We start from the raw sequence: 21,799 nt of genomic DNA on the forward strand, positions 1-21,799 counted from the left end.
ACTTGTCAAGCTGGCCATGCTTACACTGCCCAATTAGCAACCAGGTCTGTGAACAACTGGGTCACCTTCAGTTCATGCCAGCGATGTGTTCAGATCCCAGATACTGCGCCGCCTTTGCTTGTGCCCTCAGCTATGTTTCTCTAGAAGTACTCATTCATTATGTGCTATGCATAATGCAGAAAGGAGAATAACCCATGGATAATTGGATTGCAATCCATTAGCTGCCAGCCAGGGGGGAACTTCTTTCCATAGATTTCTTCTACTCATGCCCACACATTTCAACGTTTATTGTTTTAAATGTCACACTGTAGAACAAATGACTTAGAAGGTTAAAGACCTATTGAAATTTTCTGAGTGTATGTTTCACAGCTGTTCCCTTCTTTGGGCTGCTGGCAAAAAGAACTGCTTGAATCCCAGCGGTAACCAGCAGATCACATCTGGGTAATCATGTTCCAGTTGAAGAGACAGCAGCCAAAATACGTTTGCAGTTATACACCATGAATTTTTATAGCTTACTTATCTATACACGTGTAGCCATTCCTGCCATCCTATTCTCTGCTCAGGATAAAACAGACTTCATTACCAAAGATAAAGAGTCTAGTGCTAAAACCAGACATTGGGCCAGATCCTCAGCTGCACCCAGCTGGGACTGCGAAGGGAGGAGAGAAATGGTGACCAAAGAGGAGCCAGTAACAGCTCATCAATCCTGGAACTGGTTCCATGCCAATCCCAGCATCGCTCGGAGAAGGCTATGGGCTGCTCTAAGTTACGCCAGCTGGCTACAGCCCCGAGGGGGCCATCTGCCAGTGGGGCTTGTCGAAGCACAGTGTGTGCCAGCTAGAAGACTCCCCCACTCTTCAAGGATTGTTAGAGAGAGGGTGGCACGGAGTCACGGAGGTCAGAAAGTCCCAAACTCCCAACTTCAAAGCAAACTCCATCTGGAAACTGCAGCTGTTCTGCAAGGGAACCGAGCTGGAGCCTGGGATCGGTGTTTGTATCTGCAGTCACAGACTTGGTCCTATTCATACCAAAGGGCAAATGTGGAAAATATCACAATCCCACATTTTCTACTCAGACGAACTCCACGATCAAGACTACTCTTGCTACAATTCTGAATGTTCACTCTGACACAACAGTCCTCCCAGGAGAAAGATTAACATACCAAAAAGCTGGAGTCGTCAGGGGCCTGGTTAAGAAGCATTCTTTGATCTTTCACAATTAAAAAAAGTTTAATTATTCAAATGCTATTTATAACAGATACAATGGGATGCTGGCTGGCAAATGCATTTACATACATTAGATCTTCAAGATAGTCAGAAAGTCAGGCCACACACCATACAAAGGCACATGAGCTGCCAACAGAGAACACTTACCAGGCTCATACGTCTTTGTATCTATGGGGATCTCTGCTCATCAGTATGGGGTTTACTTACAATTATGCAGACAGTATTGAAAGAGAATAAACCAGATAAATCTTCTTAAAAAATACTGGTCTATAAAGACAGTCATCTCGTTTTGGAATATTACTACTTCTATATCTCACATCTATACCATTTAGTTAACATTTAAAAAAACAGTTTCTCATTCAAGGTTGTGGCTATCATGTTAAACTAAATAAACCAGCTTTCCAAAGGGTTAAGGAGGCAAAACATGGACCATTTACACGCAGTGTACATGTAAACTAGTTAGAGCAGGGGAGAGGGAATTAGGATAACTGTATACACTGCACTGGAAAATCTGGTCACCTTTCTAGATTGAGTTTTACAGACAACTAAATGCCACTTACATTGTAGCAAGATACTACCTGGAATTTTACTAAAGCTGCAAGGACAAGCCATGGACCAGAGTTAGGTTTGCCCCCTTCAGCACAGAGAATGAAGTGTGCTGTTGCCAGAGGACGTTTAGAAATACACCATTGCAGTACTGAAAAAGAAGTTGGTGACTACAGTAAATTTCCTTCCCTCTGTGAAGAATCTCTATCCAAAACACACTCAGGCTATCCAGTGGGACAGTAAATATCTCATTTCAAACAGAGAACAGAAATTAAGCTTTCTCAGTTCAGCCAACAAAACAAACTTTTCTCTCAGTAAAATCTATGTTTAAACAAGGAGAAACAAGTTACTTTGCTGAAATCAAACAGTGTAAGGTTTTTTAAATATTTTAATATTTCAAGATGCAAGGGAATAAGAGGGGGAAAAAAGTTTGGTGACAATTTGGAGAGTCAGACTCTGCAAGTTGCTGTAAGGGCAGATAACCACCACCCAGACAGTCTGCAACAAGCCATAGAGTACTGACCAGTTCCACACTGTAGAATAACCACTCCGTCACTAGCCTAGGGCGAGAGCAAGTCCAGATTCTGATCTGCCCCGTGCCAAGGTGACTCCCAAGTAGCCCAGCTGCAATCAGTTTCCCCAACAGCATAGCTCTGGCAGCTGTAGCAAGCGTAGATATTTTCCTGTGTGCCACTAACGCTAGAACCTCTGCAGTTTCCATCCGCCAAAGCAGATCTGGATGGCAGCAATTAAAATGCCAGCATCCTGCCCACATCATGTTCCTTAGGCTGCCAGCAGAGAAAATGCATTAGCAATATTAGTGAGATGATTACAGGAGAAATGCTGGTATAGATGTTCTGACTGAGACCAAATTTGGATTGTTACAGGCACAGTGAAAAGCTTCTCAAACTCGTCTTGAAAAAGTTTTACAATTGGCAGCAGTTTAAGGAGGATGAGTATAAAGACAAATTTTTGATGAGTCTTTCCTACTATTTACAAAAAAAGGTCTTCCAAACTAAGGGATCAGCTAAGAGTAGCACAAAGGGAAGTATTTTGTCACATGCCGCTGCATCTTAAAGCCACCTTTAAGGTGAGGATTAGTTTAGAATCACAGGGAAGTGCTCTTCTGGATCTATCAGCAAGGACTTCTTAGGACTTTCCAAGCGTTACATACCCTGTTCCTCCACCTTTTCTGCTCAAAGGGCCTCAGCCAGCAGCTCCCTCGCCAACAGGTATTTTATTTCTCAGGGAATCTGTGAGTTACCACAATTGTTGCCTTCCAAATAAGCCTTAAGTTTGGTTTGTATAGTTCAGATGGAAACTGAAAAAGCAGTACTTAAAGTTTAGGAAAGAAATGGTGTTGTATATATTAGAAAAGTGTTTGTTTCAGTAGAGACAAAAGCCTGAACTGCTGTATGTCCTCTCTCTCCCCTACACCCATATACAAAGCCTTCTCAAATGTAAACTGTGTACCTTTCTACAAGCTCAGTTTAACACTTTTGACCTTTGATCCTCCAAAACTGTCTTCCAGTTGATCGCCCTGGCATTATTCTTATTACATTTTTCAATTCCCTTGATTGTCCTGTTAATAATTAACTGATGCCAAAAAAAGAGCAGTTTCTGTTTTCTGCTTTAAAAGCATAAAACAGTTTGTGATGTAGACAATTCTGCAGAAAAAAAAGCATGCCTTTGGCCTTGACGTTTTCTTTCTTCTTTCTAAAGACCAAGCAGGTAAGAAAGGCAGTAAAATGAAATGGTTACTCACAGTATGTTTGTCTGGGGTGGGATATCGGGGATGGTTTCCAACATCAGATGCATGCATCTTACTGTAGTCCTGAAGCACAGGCAGCGACTAGGACAGGAGCAGGAGAAACTAGGCAAGAGGAGAAAACACAAAAAGCCTCGAAGAGCTGAAGATTTGATCAGCATGGTGTTTGCTGGAGTGTATTTGCCTCAATTCTGAACTGCGGGGAGCTGACAAAAAAAAGTTTCCCAGCCCTGAGGTCCAGGAGGAGGGGACTCATCAGCATGTGTTTGCAATTAAATTAAGGCAGTTTGACAGTCCAACCGCCCACCCTCTCTGCCATTATGTACATCACTGAAGATCAGACTGTTCCCACCCCTCTTTAATTGTGGTGCTGAAATGCAAACTTTTAATTTTGATTTATTTTTGCCTTGTTTCTTACTTTGAACAGCAAGTTAACTCCTCACCTTCTCCTCAGGCATTTATCTGCAAGCATGCAGAACGCACCTTCATGAACAAGGACCAAAAAATAACCCTGTATTTCCAAGGCTGAGCTGGGATGCAGATGGCCCAGGGTCAAGTTTTTTATGTCAAAAGTTTTGCCTTAGCACACTCTCTGCAAACTAAGGATAGCATCTTATCTAACAGCCTGTCAAATGTATCAGGCAGTAAGACTTTCAGGACAGAGGCTGTCTCTTATTACATGTAGTTACAACATCCAACAAAAATATGTTTCCAACCATTGATGGGAACATGGAATGCTACAGATAAGTGATTTTAAAAGGGAGATCACTAACAGAGATAAATAACCTGCAAATAAAGACAAAAAAACCCTGATTGTATGCATTGTGTAAAGTTTTTTATGCAGAGTAAAAGCTGATTCATTTCAAAGACATTTTAGCTAGTGTAATTTCTTTCTACAAGGATGTCATTTGGAAGAATGTCAGGATTTTGGAGAAATTAAAGGCAATTGAGGGGTGAAGAGGGAAAGAGACAATGAAATCAACTGAGTTTGAACTGCAAGAAACACAGACCTCAGTTTGTTTCTCCCATTGGATGACAAAGTGGAGATGCAAAAGGGAAGACTTGTTTCCAGTTGAATTAATCACCTTCTAGTGTTATAAAGTAGCTTAGAGTGGAAACAGCTTGTCTTTAGATTTTAAGTTACTACTACGCAAGATCCTAAATGACTGTGAGGCATTAATACTTATTAGGATATAAAGGTACTTGAGGAATACCAAACATGGCACTGCTCCACATTACCTGGAAGATCAAACACAAGTTTCCCATCAACCTGCGCGTCTGCTTTATATCATAGACTACAATATAATTAACGTGACAAAACAGTACTTAACAAGGGTGACATTTAAACCTCCCCAGTTCTTTTCTCCCTTCAGATTCTTTGTCACTTGAGCACAGGCGGAGAGAGCGTTGGGTTTGGGGGTTTCACTTACAAACTTCATGTCATAGATGGTAAAAGTTATATTTTTTTCCACCTATAAAAGGGCATTATACTACCGCAGGTTTTCTGCATCTAGTTCTCAGGCAATCCGTTGTTTGTTTGCCCTGACATCACTTTAAAATTCAAACAAGTTCGCTGAAGTCTTCCCCGCTCCCCCTGCGGACCCAACTCATGGTTTTGAGCAGAGTGTCCTCTAGTGGCCACCCAACCCTTTGTTACAAAAAAAGGTTGTAAAAGGCTAAATTATCTGCTTCAGCCTTTATGTAACAACAACTGGCAGCTGAGGGCAGATTGCTCCAGGTGAATGACAGCTTTTTATCCCAGTTTGAGAACCTAAGTGCATGAAAAGTGCATCCTTCACGTGCATCAGAAAAAGACAATGCAGGTTATGTCAAAATCTTCAAGACTTAAGCTCTATGTTCTTCCAGTCTGATTGCTCCTCACATTATCTTTTCAAAACACATTGAACTCTGTTACGACAGGGTAAACAGCTACTTAGGAGCTTCTCTGTAAAGAAGTATTTTTAGGAAAATAAACAAAAATGCTCTCTTCAAACCATGCTTCAGTATTTAGGAATGTCATCGACATCTTCCCTGGTACATCTGGCCACTTTACAAATACAAAGCTTTTGCCTTCTGCCTCCAATCACATCTTGGTGCATAAACTCTGAGCTCTAAACCCACCATATAAAAAAAAATAATCCCTTTCAGGTTTATTTATATTGCTAACAGGAGAGCTGGCCCAGGCATCAGTCATGTTTCTATACGTACTGTCTTTGGAATCTTATTTCAGCGCCTGGCTGTGCAGTCGGTGGCAGCTTCTGGGACGATTGATGGGTATTTGCCTACAACTTTGTGGGAATGGGATCTTTAGCCAAGTCAGCAGATTAACAGTGGCCATACCACAAAGAATAACTTGAGTGCAAAAAAGAAAGTTCTGCAAGCTATACGTTTACCGAGAAGCAAATCTTCACTTGAACTTGAAACATACTTGTTCTACCTTGCTTATCTCCCCCTCACGACAAATGGGATGTTTGTGAGATGTTATGAAATGCTAGCAATCACAGTTCCCTTACTCTTGCATTAATTTATCTTATTTTCCATCAACATGACAAACTGTTTAAAAAGGAGCATGCAGCTCTGAACAAGAACGAAAAGTTAACTCCTAAGCAACAGGAACCTTGTGTCCCATGCTTAAGCATTGTCAGTCTCTCCTAGACACACTTTTTCACACAGGTAGAATGCAAGGAAGTTTGGTTTTGTTTTTCAGGTGTGGGTCTCCCCACCCCCACCCCCCTTCTTTATTTTTAACTTTCACTTCTACGGCAGTAAAAAGATTTCATTGGAGTAGGTCCCCTGAGGAGCTCATCACTACTTCCCAGGAAACCGTGATATTTTACATTTTACTATAAAGGGAACATAAACATTATCTGACAAATTTAATTTACTTGACACCATTTGTATGACACATCCATAGCTTTCCAAAGCAGAAAGGGATTTTTTTTTTTCCGCAAGCATCACGTGAAGGAAAACATTATCACTGAACTAGTCTCATGTTATAGCTGGTAAAAGGACATCTATCACACACGCACAGATGACATTAAGAAACACAGACTACACATAATTATCCTGTGGAATAAAGGTTAACAGACACATTTAATTAGCAACAGCTGTATTTGCTATTATGATCAGTTTCCTGTTACAGCTGAAGCCAAAATATTATTCTCAACACTAGTGAAATGGAAGCCTTGAACAGCTCTTAAAAATCGCCATGAATTAAGCACTGAAACAGAGCACAGGAGATGAGAGGGGAGTTGCAGTTCAGAATGCATTAAACAAACTCCTGACATGTTTAGTTTAGGCAATTCCTTGAAATACAGCAGTGGATTAAATGACATCTTGATATTTGTTGTCTACAGGTCTAACAGCCAGGTAAGTGAATTCACTCTTGAACCGTTCTGATATAATAAATCTAGATCAGTTCTGTGTGTGCCAATTCCAAAACGCATCTTGCACAACTCCATTACGTAAAGGTTTAGAAACCATCAGCTGGGCAGGTTTCTTTTGAGAGATTATATTCTGAGGAGTTCATCTAAAACTATGCACCTGCACCATATTATTAAGTGCTTTTTCTAGTGGTCTAGTGTCTTAACCTTCAATTATGGAAATAAGTACTTATCTACAAAGTATTCTAATCACAACATGATGCAAAGCCATGTTAAGAAGGCTAAAAAGTCTTTACTGAATTTATTGATACAGAAACACTTATTAATAATGTTTAAACTGTGTAACACTTTTGCATGCCTCAGGCCAATTTAACTCTATTTTCTACACATAGATTTTTCAACTTACACATTAATGATTAAAGCAGCTTGAAGTTCATTTCTTTTTGCAAATTTACTGCAGTATCAAAACCTAAAAGGAGCCACATACAATTAAAGTGAAGACTACTTCGAACACAAAAGGAAACAAAGCAGGTAAAATTCCTAGACAGCTTACAGACTATACAAAAACAGTTATGCTACAATTACTCTATTAGAAATGCATACAAAACTACAGTGCAAGTCCTTGTGCACAGGGAAAATATTTACAGTTCCCCTTCATTTACAGGCTATAAGCAATACTATTTCACAGTTATATTACACATAAAATTTCTACTCTGTGTTTGGATCTGTGGGTTTTTGGACAAGGTGACAATCTGACAACCTAGAACATAAATTTCCTGTATATATATTTATTTATTCAACCTTATCCAGGAAAAATAGCAGTATTTTATGCATCTTATAGAAAGCTACAAAAATCTAGCAAATGTAATAAAAAAGGCAAATCTGGTGAAAAATCTGATAAAATATCTTTTATAACTGGGAGTGGGATGGGGCTAAAATCAAACAGGGATAAATGAAAGAGAATTCTCCCTCAACTGGTCGGCTTTAACAGAATCTCAACAAGGCTTACTAATACGAACTTGAAGTTTAATGTCATTTTTAAAGCAACTTCTTTAAAAGAAGTTTTGTAATTAACAAACTGAAGGATGACCTGATAGCCAAAAGTAGGAGGTGCCCTGTACTATGTAGGGGTGTGGAAATTGTGCCACAATACAGAAAGGCACACACCTGGTATGACAGCTATTAAGCAGAAATGCCTAACAAATACAGAGGTGACAGCCTTCAGGGAAGCAAAGGGAAATATTACACGTAGATTCTATTAAGCCTCTATTTACCACCATATCCAGGATTTTCATCTGTAGAAAGAAATTCATTGTAGTTGCCAGAATTACAAGATGGGTACTTGCATGTTTACAGGAAACCATCAGCTCAGTGGCCATAGAACTGCCCCACTTAAAATAAAGAAATAAAAATCTGAGAGAGCAAAATAGCTTAGGGTACCATTTAGGCCAGAAGTGGAGACTTAGGAAACCAGAGGCAAAACACAGCCTACAACTGTGTTATGTGCCAGCGGCCACATGACACCGTATTATCAGATGATATTCTCAAAGATATAAAAAAGCCTATTAAGCAAGGAAGAGTTCTTCACCTTGGGCTTAGACGTACAAGAGTTATCCGTTTATTTTCAAAGCCACACAGAACTTTGAAACACCGTTTATCATTAGGCAAGTTGTGCAACTCAGTACCATTAACCGAAAACCCAATGTACTTTTGGCAAGACAGTCTTCATTCATTCCTCCTCAGAAAATGAGGAGACAGCATTAAAAAAAAAAAAAGATATCAAAGTGATACCAACTTAAGTGCTGCTGATGGGGCAATGCCTTAACATAGCTTCATTACCTACGGAGAGGGGTTCCCCCCCACCAGCTTTAAGAGTATTTCACATCAATACAAGCTCAAGGGTTTCTTTCCAGCCTTTACCAGTTTAGGTCGGTTTTTCGAACAGGCTGAACCAAGTAAACTTCCCCTTCTAAACACGATATCTACTTCTATCACCATTACAGGAAGACTTGGGAATAAAAATTAGAGTTCACATCCACAGAACTGCAGAGCGTAAAGTCCTTCTATATAAGCCTGTTAAACATCTACTCAATTGTTACAGGAATAACTTACCAAGTTGATCAACTTCATTCTACCTACCGTATGTGGACTGTGTGTGTACATAGGTTGTATTCTAGCCGCCTTGCTCCAGCAGGGCCACACACACAGGAACACCTAAGAACTGCATCTATTTGGCTTTCTAGACTGTTTCAGGTTCTACATACCCTCCGCAAAACTACATTTGGCTGATTTACCAGGACACAAGCCACTCCGCTCAAGCTAGCACGCTGCACTTCACTCTGTTCAGCCCAGCAGATGTAAGTTATCTCATACAACAGCAAAATCCGCAGATTCTGCTTTCACAGTCAGTTTTCACAAACTCACTGCTTCGCACCTCTCTACCCTCTTCCCCGTTCAGAATTATTCTGTAAACATTTCCAGAGACAACAGTCACAACCCTGACTACCTTAGCATCCTGTCAAAGCTAATCAGCTTTGCAATTCTCCACTTGCCTCCATTGCTTTAAAAAAACCCCACAAAACAAAACCAAAAAACAACTTTGCATCTCTTAGACTAATTCACTAGAACAGGTGTTTCCCACTAAGAAAATCAATATTCTCTAAAACATTTTTACCTTTTACTGAAAAATTATATATAGTTTATATGCAAAACTGAGACCAACCAAAGGGGAGCTGATGCTTTCCTTCTCATTCAAAACCTGGATGCCACAAGGGTAATGCCAAAAATTCTTTCCTTTCTGTAAAAGTTGTGCTTTTTCAGGTTACAGGAAGAAACACGATTTGCCAGGTCAGTTTTTACTAATAATCTTCATCCTCCATTAAACGCACACCACAGTAAATAGATGGCAGGTTTAGTGGGAGAAAGCACAGACAGCAAAGGTCTTTGGGGAACTGCTTGAGAATATTTAAAAACTGCAATTCGGTAGAGCAGCCAGGAGATTTTTAGAATATCTCTGTGCAGTTAGTTTCAGGGAATTAAATCCTCCTTTCCATAAGCAGCTGAGCATTTCACCAACTTGCTTCCTAAGGAATCCCTGCTGTAGGATAAAACTATAGCACACAACTGAGAAGAAAGAAGAAACTCAAAAAAGCTATAATGTTTAAGTGTACAGCAGCCATGTTCCCCAGCTAGCCTACTGCTTTGGGTGGTCATATTAGCAGGCAAGCAAGTGGTATACATTTGTCAAGCCCTAAGTAATACTTTATTTTCTGCCTACTTCCCACTTTCTAGAAGAAGGAAATTACTTTTCCCTGTAATAAAGCAGGTAATATTTCAAGGGATCAGGCAAAGGCAGACTCAAGACCTTTTCCCTCAAAAAGTTTACAGGGGGATCTGGCTTTAGTTCAGAGGGTTTAGTTTCTTCCTCTTCTCGTCTCTCATCCTCGATATCCTCACTGTTGTTGTTATCATCTGATGGGTTGGAGATACGACTAGCGAAGACCTCTTTGTCCAAGAAAACAATAGTTTCCATGCGACGGCGACGCACTCGTCTTCGTTTAAATCTTGGGGGGTTCTTCAGCCCATTTCCATTTTTGCCCATTGTTTCTTGATGTATAATTTTTTTAATGGTTCCTCGGATGGCTATGCGAGCCAGATCCTGGAGGCTGCGAACAGCCACTGGGGCTAAAACAAAATGAAAACCATGAACAGATATGAAGAAACTCCCCTCAAGAGTACTCACAGGAAAAGTTGTATTTGCTCAAATTAAATCAGGCCACTTGAATTCCCTGCTGTGATTACAAAAACAGCCCTATTCAACTCCTGTCAACTCAGATAAACTGTATTGTAACTTCCCAAACAAAATTTAATTATGCATTTCTCTCATTAACTGAAGAAAAAGAATGGGATGAAAGAAGAGTTTCATATTTTGATGTCAAGTCCTCACAATTATTTTAAGATACACATGTCTTAAAGATTATAAGAATGCAGACTTAGTGACTGAAACTCTGACTGTTTAATAACTTAGAAAAAGATATTTTCCGACCATAGAGAACTAGACCTGAAGTCTATTTAACTCTTCCATAAAATGATTTTTCTATTCTGAAGTTACTTCAGCTTTGCCAAGTTCTTCACTTATAAAACATGAGTACTATTTACGCTCTTCAAAAACTGCTTCAGACTTAGTGGGTGAAGACTGGCTGGAAACCATTTGGTAAAAGTAATTATAGAAGCATACAATAAGTTATTGTATTAAAATACTTCCCACATTAATGGTCTGGAAGACTGTTCTGTCTTCTGCACTTATTTGCTGCCAGCCCGTAAGTGCACAACATAACTCATGTAGTATAAAGAAAAAAATGTATTGATGCACACACATCCATGTACTAAAATGAATTAAAACTGAAACAAAAAAACCTCCCTGTCTTCTACTGACAAGTAAGCATTCCTATGACCTGAATGAAGGAACCAGAAAAAAATTACATGTAATATATATGCAGGTCTCACTACAAAGCCACCATATGAAGTATGCTGGAATATGCACTTAATGGGCTTTATAGCACTGTATGGACTGCTTGCTGAGCTGCTTTTTGTCATGCAAAGACACCTTTCCAGAATAAGAACAAAGCCTGACTAATCTCTTTATGGAAGTATCTCTGTCTTCACATGTTCTTAAGAGGCCTCCCTACACTGAAGTCTTAATCTAAAGATTGAGGCCACTGCATACAACCTGCATTTCAAACAGCTAACCAAAAATTGCACAACTTCTATCCCTCAAGCGTTCCAGGTTCAGGATAATTCTGAATTGCTGGGCGGTGAGAGCCTTTGAGTAGATACAATGTTTGTTCACAGGTACTGCTTGTGTGTTTTCCATCACCATGGCACAGTGCCCGAGAACCAGGACAGTATGTAATTCAGGATTGAAATAGATGTCTGCATGTGCAAAAACAATGATGAAACATCCCACAAAGTTTAGGTACAATTTCACAAGAAATCATTTGTATTTAGAATCTGTTTTCTGCAATTCTGATTCTTGCACCAGGCCTCTGCAGATATCCTCAAGGGTGGACTGGGACCCAATACAAGACTTGGACAACTGTTCAAAGAAGGAAGCAGTTGGAATAATTTTCTGTGAAAGGATTCATAGGCATGTTACATCTAAGGAAGTAAGGTGCAGTTTATAGCCAAATAGCAGAAGAAACCCCCCCCATACTCAAGAATATCTGTACTCACGCAAGTGAACAAGCCTTGATTTTCCTGAATCTGCGTGGTTAGGCTGAATCAAAGGAGCAAAAGAAACAGCAAGAATCTTCTTGGTCTCCCAGGCAGAAGGACCAATACGAGTTATCTTAGTCAACTAAATCAAAACAAGGAGATTATTGTCCATTGTGTGAACTACAGTAAGATTTCTGAACAAAAAAATGAACAAGTTACTTTTCTGCCTGGACAAGTGGTTAAAGTACTAGAAGCAACAACAGTAAAAGTTAGGTAATATGGAGAAACACTGGGGCGTTTTTGAGAAAATTGAGAACTCCTTACAGGATTAGTCCCAGGTAACTTCATCTGTTGCAACACAGTATGGGCACTGGCAGTTTAGGTCACCCTGCTTTCCCAGATCTTCCTCAATTCTGAACCAGAACAGCTACGTCTCACCACTAAGAAAACATGCCAGTCACTGATGAACGTTCACTCTTGAAGGAAGTCTGAAGACCACTGGATTTCTGTTCCAGCTCAAATCTCTTACGCTAACTCACTGTGCAGCATCTGACTGGGAAGAAACTCTGCTCACCTCAACCACCCTGACAGAGGTAAAAGGTCACATACCTACACCTCAGTCATTCAAGTCCATTAAAACAACACACCTTTACACCAGAAAAATAATCTGAATTACAATCCTAAACTCGCACACAGGGCAGTTACCCACTTTTTACTAAAAAGAATCCATTGACACTTTTAAATAGGGACAACTTGCATGCTCTTTCATAAGCCAGTTAGGGGGTAATTTTGTATTTTGCCATTAAGTACAACACTAGATGATGTAACTTGAACAAAGCCTTGCTGACATTTTTCTGCAGCATGAAAATAAATCTGCGATTAAAAACAACAGATCTGAATATGTGGAAGACTGGTAGAGCTACAAATTTCTTAAATATTATTAAATGAGCAGAGTTGCGTTTCCACTCACAGTGAAAACTGGTGCACTTGCTGCTTTCTTCAATCTGCTACAAGGGCAAACTAAAGGAAGAGCTATTGACTCAACTGAGAATAAGAATTAAGAATAACTGAAAGAGAAACATGGGTAGAAAGGCACTCAACCTTCTCTTCTAGAGGCATGACAAGAATTCCCCCAACTTTCAACAGGTTCTTCATGTAGTCTTCATGTTCCTTCTGTACTCCAGCACCACAGTAAACACGGTCATACTGAGTACAGTCTGGAGAAATCTCTAAACAATTGCCGGTAACAAAAGATGGCTCACAAAATTCAAATCTGAAAATGAAGAAGATGCGTATCATACAAGAATATTACAATTTATCAAATGAATTATTTTCATGATTCTGAAAAAAATGAAACCATGAAAAATACTTGAAAAAAACCCCCAACAGTTTCATGGGATTTCTCCTCTGAAGCCCATATATTCTAGACATTACCGGAACAGACCACAGCTAGAAGTCTTAAAACCACAGAACAACGAGGTGAGAATTCATAGGTGAAAATCTCCAAAGGATAAGGATGCATAATTTCATACTTTAGTTGCATATAACTCTTCAGAACGAGCTATTTTTAGTCACCTGATGCTGACTCAGTTATGATATGCAAATATAAATATCAGACAAGCAACTCCAAATGTTAAGGTCTTCTAAGGACTGCACCAGGGGGTTTTTGGCATTTTCAAAAGCTTTTAAGTAGTTTTCAGATGTTGTGGGGAACTATCACCTGATGCTTCAGAAATATGCTTTCCTAAAGCCAATGTAAGTTTTGCCATTAGCTTCAAAAGAACTGTGATTTCACCCTTCATAAAAAGAATTTTTGCCTATAGCATTTCTGATTCAGTTTAGAATAAAAATGAATGATTCTGTGATGCTTCTGGTTCTCTCACATGCTCCAAAACTACATAAGCTTTAAGCCCTACATTTAAGGGCTGATTTTGATAAAAGTTGTACAACATATCCATTCTTCTACTGGAATCTTGAGAGGCAGCTCAAGATAGCACCTATTTATTCCTAAACACTTCCTGAAACCTTCTGGCTTTGCAAAGTGTGCTAGACATTCACAGCAGCCAGCCAATAGTTCCTGCACACGGTGTTCTAACAGCATAACCCAGCGGACATTTCTCTCAGCAATGCCAATTTTCCAGACATGTTGATTTCTGAATTCAGCTCACTTTTGCTCCATAGCTATATTTGTCTGGAGAGAGAAAAATAAGTCTTCCTTAAAACACCTATTCAAACAACAGCAATGTGACTCTGAAAAAAACCCAGTCATCTACGTGCAAGCATTGTCCATGCCGAAAACTTTCGGTCTGCTGCCAACATTAAGAAAATACAGCCCTGCCATCAGCAGCTTTCCAGCACAGCAGTAATAGCACAAGGCTGAGCAGTTTAAATTCCAGCACAGAATGACTTTAATTTTCTTCCTCCCATGAGAGCAGGACTATCAGGTATCCAGAAGTGCTTTACTTCCCTGTTCGAACAAACTGTGAGACGGATCCAAAAATATGACAGCTACAACTTTTATTGCTGAGGTTACTATTGGCAGTGGTTATCTTGCTGGAAAGTTATTACTTGTGACAGCAGCAAAATGGAGGTTCTAAGGAAGAACATAAATCAAATCCCAAGCAGTTTTAGTACCAACTTAATCATCATAAAACTACCTTCATATTTTAAAACGCCATTTTTCTTCTTCTCAAATAAAACATATTAGGCCACCACAGAAATCAGTTCATATTCTTCTGATAACCATGTACGCTTTCAGATCACAAACATAACTATTATTGTTATTTGCAAGTTTCAAGTTGTTACCTGCAAGTGCATTTTAAAGTAAGTAATCTTCTTCAGCTTCCTTTAAGCTCTGCAACAGCAGCACTGCTATTAAAAACACTGCAAAAATTTCTGAAACTCCCCCACAATACGTATCAGCTTCGAAGGTCATACACTGCAGCTCAGCAAGCCTAAGGAGCCAAAATCCTCAGATTACCCTGAATCCAGAGCTGCCACACGGGAGCAAGAACTGCCATGACTAAAGCCAAATGCACAAAATGAATCCAAATGCGCATTCCACATTCTTACTTGTCAAAGCTGTCACTTGTTTTAATGAAGAAGTCCAATTTCTGCTTTGCATATTCGATCACATCAGAATGCAACTCCACACCATGGTTAACACCAAAAGGACCTGCAAATATAGAACAGTACGTAACGGTAACAGGCAACAACACAAAATCCAACAGGATCAAATACAGTTTTGGTTACTTCCTATAACAGATTGCTCCTTGAGAGTCAGACAGTCAGCACTTGTGTAGCATCAGCTATCTTACTACTACAATGGGGATTGCAACCCTATACCTGCAATTTCTGGCAGCAAATGAGGCTGTTCGGCACAATTATTTTGAATCATTTGCTCTTAACTATGCAGGAAATTCCTCTGTAGGAGGGAAACACTGATACTACTGCTGTAAAACTGACCACCTGAAAAAACTCCAATGCAGAACAATAGCCTGCATTTTTTAATAAATCTCTCAAAAAAATCTTCATGTTATTTTCATAGCCCCTTGCTGATAATGCTGAAAATCTCCTCAAAGGAATTGGGAACACTCACCACACATTGTACCTCAATTAACAGCAAAAATAAATCAGAAAATACAGAAGTTGTTCAGCACTCATGCTTTTTATTCAGAACTGACTTGGTAACTTTTCAAAAAATTCAAAGGAATTCAAAAACCCTGGGGTTACATATTTGCATCCTAGGTAATCTCAACAAACCTAGCTGAAAACCACAAATGGGAGATGGAGCAAGGTTCTATCCTGACAACAAACGTTTCAGCAGTTAAAATTCTTGACACCCCCACAAAAGGAAAATATGTACCCTATAGTAATTTGCTATCTATCCCGGCTGCACAATTGCTGACTGAAATACTTAAGGGTGAATTGCAATTATATAATTGCATTTTGATGCTTTGCTTTGTGTCTACTGTAGATGTGGTCACAAAGTCAATTGTGATGCACCAACTGCTTTCCAGAGACTATTCCCACCTGTATGTCGGTAAGAGTCAAAACTGGATTTCAAACATGTTTTGGTCTAGACAGGAGAGCTTAAAAACAAGCAAGCCACAAAGCAGCTATAGTCACAGGTTTCTGTGGGCATGCTCAATCCTATTTTAAACATGGTGCTCCTGCTCCTGAGCTGGGTTCTTGTTCAAGGGGCAACAAACCCAAGTTCAGGTCCATTTCTGCAGCAATCCACTACAGCCGCCTGGGCAATTACATTGTTGCCTGTTCTGAACTGCCACAGAAATGTGGATCCCATCCAGTTCCAGAGAGAAGGTTGCAAGAATCCTGACAAATTGGCCAGCTGAATTAATGCATTCTTTACTTTCCTGGCTACCTTTTAGTTTCATTACTTGAGGTATGCTTCATTCCCAATTTCAAAATTTTTTCTTTTTTAATCTAATGTAAACAGTTAACATGATTGAAAAGGTATTTACCCAAGATGAGTCCAACCATGGAACTCAGATAACCAGTGCCACTGCCAAGATTCAAAAATGACAGCCCCGGTTGCAGATCCAAAGCTTCCATCACCTCAGAGTAAATACACGGTGCCGAGAGATGAATATTTCCATGCTTCCATGCCAAGTCCTTGTAGGCATTGTCTTTGAACTCTTCCAGGTAGTAATCTGCTCGATCAATGGCTCGGAATGCCTGTTCTACCAGTTCTGTCCGGATATATTGTGCCTCCTTCAGGTTATCAATTAATTCATCATTATCTTCTCCTGCACTCACTGCACCTCCCATCTTCAGCAGTTTTCTATAAGCACTAAAACTGAAAGAGTAATAAAGGAAGGTGAGGTATAGAGCATGCATTTGAACGCTAAGTTATGCTGCTGTATATGAAGTACTTTGAGGGAGACCTTTAGGTACCTTAAGGACCACAAGCACCAGAAAAACATTACCACCTACCAGCACCCCCATCCCCCATTCAAACAATGAAAACGAAAATGCAGCAGATCTGGCACCCAGTACCTGACACTAGCAGGGAAAACCACAATAGACAATTTAAACGTGCAATGCCTGTCTTCAAACACTACCAACATTTTACTAGCATGTCAGCTTTTCCACTGAACCCTTTATATAAAAGGATTATTCTAGCTCCTATGCTTATAGGTCATTTTTCATTTCAAATCCAACAAACAGTGCAAGTTTGGCTTGCCTGTCAGAATTCTTGCCACATGCGGACTTTCTAATAACAACTAGGGGAAATTAAGACACAGGCAGCAAGAACCAGAAAAAATCTCAAATTACATTCTTTTTGAACGTGCACCAGGATGCCGATTTTGCAGAGGTTAAAGAAACCTCTGACCTAGTGTACAAGCTTGCTTACTTTAGCAAATGCACTTTCACACATGTCGTCTTTAGAGCTTGAGCCACCATCATTAGTAAAGCACTTAATGATACAGACAGCAACTGCAGGGAGAATTTCCACTGAAGCCTATAGAATTTCTTAGGTCCTCTTAAGTCCTAGATGAGCTAACCCCCAATTTGGAAACTCTTCAGTGACACAGATATATGAATTACAAATACTTCTGACTTCACCGACATGATCATCTCCAGCAACCTATTCAGTCTTGGGGGGAGGAGGGGAGGAGAAAAGTAAGCACCTTCCTTGACTATGCATTACACCAAACATGGCTATATGCTTCCTGTAGTAAAATATCTATAGGTTTTAAAGGAAAAGGTGTAGGGGGAGAACATCATAGAAGAACTTATCACTCAAAATTAACCTAGCTTTTCATCTCTTCCCATATCTTAAAAAAAAAAAATCCTTTTCAGAAAACACAACATGGTATTTTTTTTTAAATGCATTTATTTACAATGCCTTTCTCTGCTCACAATAACAACCACAGAAAGAGCAGCTTTAGAGTTCATTCCTGGGATCAGAAGATCTGCCTACAGCTAAATTGTTGGGGTTTATTTGTTTCATTCAGCAAGAGCAAATTATACACTTTCATTTTCAGAGGAAAAAAAAGAAAAGCTACAGGAGTCTAAGGAAATTTCACCGTTATTCAAATAACATACCATCCTGATTACCTGCAGAGACACACAAAATAGGATATACTTAGGCAAGGAACTCAAGCCAGTTTTTAATACATTCATGTCTCAAACACATCAATCCAGTTCCAGACCATTAATAAAACTTAAAAAAATGCCACCCCTCTCCTTTCTATAGTTACTCCTTCATTTTCTCTAAAAAAAATGATTGTGTTTTATTACTTCACAATGGAAACACATCAAGTTGAAGGCTTAGCTGGGTTTACCAGCCAATTTGATTCTTTTTTTTTTCCCCCTCCTCTTACATACACAACAACTCTTTGCACCTGCACAAGTAGGGTTGCTTATATCTTTAGTCAGTATGCTTTATATAACACGCTGCATTAAAATACTCTCTTCCCTGAGGGTGTTGATTCCCTCGACTTTCTTTTGTATACGTTGTTCTTAGGCTTGTTTCTTTCTTCCACTTAAGCTCTTTTTGCTATTGAAAAATCTACATTTTTAGATTTAAAGTATGAATAAAAAGTTGTGCCTTTAACAGTGTTCCACTTTGGATCACCAACAAATTCTTTCTGATGTACACAAGCCCCACTGGGACAAGTGGTCCAACCTGGTTTTAGCGCAGCTATATGATCAACAACTGTTCTTCCACGTCCTACACAACATTGAAGACATTTTTCTAATGAGATCAAGGAATATCCAAGTTGTGACAGGTGTGAGTTACTTCTGAAATGATCACTTTTACTGGACACTAGCTTACTTCCAATAAAATGCATGTTTTATATGCAGAACATAAAACTCTGACATTTAAATTCCTCTTCAGGTAATTCCACGTCTTTGTTTAACCTTGTTTCCCTTCTCCTATCGGAAATGGGGACCACAACTACGAGCAGGGCTTATTTTTAACAAACTTTTAAAAACCAGATCCTCTCCCTCCACAATTAGCCTAGTCGCACTTTTCACGCTTCTAGGTAAAGCACAGGTTTCCACAAATCTGAGCAGGGACAAAGTTCACATGCAAAAACTACCATCCTTAGCTGATCACAACACAGGTATCAAACGAAGCAGCCTTTTAGTGTTGAAATATCCCTTCAATTGCATGTTGTCATCTTCCCCTTTAAGAAAAACAAAACAGAAAAAACAAACAAACAAGTCTGACATGAGAAGCTGGATTCAGACGCCTGAAACAAAACACTGAACTAAAAGCAATTTCTTCCAAGGCAAACACCAGCAGATGCACAGAGGAAGACTCAAAACAATACACAAGGCACAAAAATGCAATTCTTCACCCCAACACATTTCCAGGATAATCCCTGCTCTGACATAATACGCGCCAGAAGGAATAACAAAGGTGAGGCTATTTACCGATAAAAAAAAAAACAACCAACAGTTACAGCTGGCACACTTTCAATCCGATCCCTTCTAACCCTCTCAAATAACAAATTTAAAAGCCCCACGCCATATAGCTCAATCACTACCTGCGTTCTCAGGCTGCTGCCGAGCAAAGTGACGGTGATGAGAGGCTGGGAGGTCTAGGAAAGCCAGATGTTGGTATATCCCCCCCTCCCCGCCCGCGGCTTTAATTACACCTGGGTGCCTCCGGTCTCCACACAGCACCTCTGCCTCCAGCCGTGCCCAGAGCCCCAGCGCGGCCGTGTGGGAGCCCAGGCCGCCCTGACGGGGAAGCGGTGTTGGGACGAAGGAGAGGCCACGGGAAGGGCCATGCTCCCACCGCGGGGCACTTCCAGAAGAAGCGGGAGCCCCACCGCCCGAGGAAAGCCGCAGGGCCGGGCTGAGGCGGAGGACGGGGGGGGGGGGGGGGGGGGTGGGCTGCGGCCTGAGGAGGCGGCGCGGCTCCGGCCGGGGCTGAGGTGAAGGGGAGAGGTGGGGGGGGGCTGCAGCAGCCCGGTGAGGTCAAGTGGAGTCTGGACCGGCCGCACCTCAACGGACAGGGTCTCCTCGCCCGTCGGGCCGTACCTGAGCGGCGGGTGGGCGAAAGCCAGCCCGGTGCGGCCCGCTCCCCTTCCCGGGCCCGGCGGCGCGGCCCGTCCCGCCGCGCTCGGTCAGCTGTAAACACTGCCCAGCTGAGCGCCGGCCGCGACACTGCGCAGGCGCGGCGCGCACCACCGCCGCGAGAAAAGCGGGGGGGGGGGGGGGGGGGGAAGTCGAGAGGGAGCATACCACTGCTGCCCGGAGGAGGGCGCTGTCTGGGCTGTACCATGAGTGACCGGGGAGAGGGTGGGAAGACTGTACCACTACGAGGCGGGGGCCTGAAGGGAAGTTGTCACAGACCAGGCCTTCATCACACTGGGCCTACGGGTCGGAGCTAAATACAGACCGGCCCTAAGTACAAACTAGGTCTAAAACCAGCCTAGGGCAACAGGCACAGGGCTTAAAGACGGACCGGAGCTGCAGGCTGGGGCTAAATGCAGATGGAGTCGACAGACAGGGCTTAAATACGGCCTGGGCCTGCAGCACGGGGCTATGGGCCAGGCGTAAATGCGGAGCAGGTCTGAACACAGACTGGGCCAACAGCCTGCACCCACAGATCCAGCCTAAATACGGAGCTGGACTAAATACAGACTAGGACTCCCTTCCCCATCGCACAGCTCCTGGGAAGATCTCCCCATCGCGGTGTGGCTGCTTTCCCCCAGCCCCGTCCCCCTTACCCTGCCCTCATGGCTGGCTCCCAGCGCGGGGCTGCGTCGCCACAGCTGCTCCTTCAGGTCAGCACCCGGTTCTCCCAGTCCTCATCCCCTGCAGGACACCTCCGCCGCAATCCCCGCTGTGACAGCAGATTGCCCCGGCTCCGGGTGGGATCGGGGCTTCCCGGGGTGCGGGAGCGGATGCATGGAGCAGCCCGGCGTTGGGAGCTGGGGAGATGCCAGTCTCCAGCTGGCACACACGGTCCTCACGCTGTAGCTGAACCTCCTGTGTGAAGCCTGGCCAGCACCAGATGTTCTGATGTCGTTAGTCAGGCTTGGGAAAAAATCATGGGAACTCAGGAAAAAAACCCCATTACTCTGGGAGCTAATTGGTACTCTTCATTTTGAGCCTATGAACACCCAACTTGAGTCACATGCTTGGATAATTTTATTTTTTTGGCTGCAACCGTAAATGCCAGATATAAATTTACCGAGAAGAAAATCAGTGAGATGCATATTCACCCGACTCCAGGGGCTGGGGCTTGAGGGAAACGTGGAGTATTGCGAGACTGCCACAATATCTGACTTGCTCTTTCGTGCGGTGGAGGGATCCCTGTCCCCTGAGATGATCTGGCTGAGCATTAGGCACCTAATTTAGATTTTATCCACCCACGTAGGCTCCTTCAGTGGCTTTAACTGACATGGCAGGGCCTGACAAGACATGGGGAAAAGCTGACTCCTCTCACCCATCTCAGACTGAGAGAAATTTTCCTCTAAAACTGCGTGTCCGTCTTCATCTGTAAGTGACGCACACAGCGTTGGCTGAGGCTGCGCGATCTGTGTGACTGCTAAGGCTGCAGATCAAACAAAATTGTCTAGACTGGCCTTAGATCTAGGAATTGATACTACTATGGCTACAAAATGAGAAGGAATAATCACATCTAGACAAGAGGCATCTTGCTTTAAGTTGTT

General features: G+C 41.6%; 2 protein-coding genes across 4 annotated transcripts in view; both read right to left on the minus strand.

Moving 5' to 3' along the window:
* Positions 1 to 3,746, minus strand: part of LOC126045592 (peroxidasin homolog) — a 46,252-nt gene extending 42,506 nt beyond the window's left edge. Inside the window, exon 1 of the mRNA XM_049816951.1 lies at positions 3,538 to 3,746. Within this exon, the coding sequence (XP_049672908.1) occupies positions 3,538 to 3,701 (164 nt within the window). The 5' untranslated portion in view covers positions 3,702 to 3,746. The remainder of the gene's footprint in view (positions 1 to 3,537) is intronic.
* Positions 3,747 to 7,199: 3,453 nt separating this feature from the next.
* Positions 7,200 to 20,265, minus strand: PCMTD2 (protein-L-isoaspartate (D-aspartate) O-methyltransferase domain containing 2). Of its 3 annotated transcripts, XM_049816798.1 has the most exons (7): positions 20,160 to 20,260; positions 19,211 to 19,297; positions 16,622 to 16,956; positions 15,210 to 15,312; positions 13,239 to 13,410; positions 12,156 to 12,279; positions 7,200 to 10,607 (listed from the first exon to the last, which is right to left on the minus strand). In XM_049816798.1, the coding sequence occupies exons 3-7, from the start codon at positions 16,926 to 16,928 to the stop codon at positions 10,225 to 10,227; spliced, it is 1,089 nt and encodes a 362-aa protein (XP_049672755.1). In that variant the 5' UTR covers positions 16,929 to 16,956; positions 19,211 to 19,297; positions 20,160 to 20,260; the 3' UTR covers positions 7,200 to 10,224. The 3 variants fall into 3 exon arrangements, with proteins under 3 accessions (XP_049672755.1, XP_049672754.1, XP_049672758.1); XM_049816797.1 differs by lacking the exon at positions 19,211 to 19,297 and having other exon boundaries at positions 20,160 to 20,265; XM_049816801.1 differs by lacking the exons at positions 19,211 to 19,297; positions 20,160 to 20,260 and adding an exon at positions 19,661 to 19,928.
* Between the last annotated feature and the right edge of the window lie 1,534 nt (positions 20,266 to 21,799).

The sequence above is a fragment of the Accipiter gentilis genome, chromosome 14 (genome assembly GCF_929443795.1).
Source record: "Accipiter gentilis chromosome 14, bAccGen1.1, whole genome shotgun sequence".
NCBI lineage: Eukaryota > Metazoa > Chordata > Aves > Accipitriformes > Accipitridae > Astur > Astur gentilis.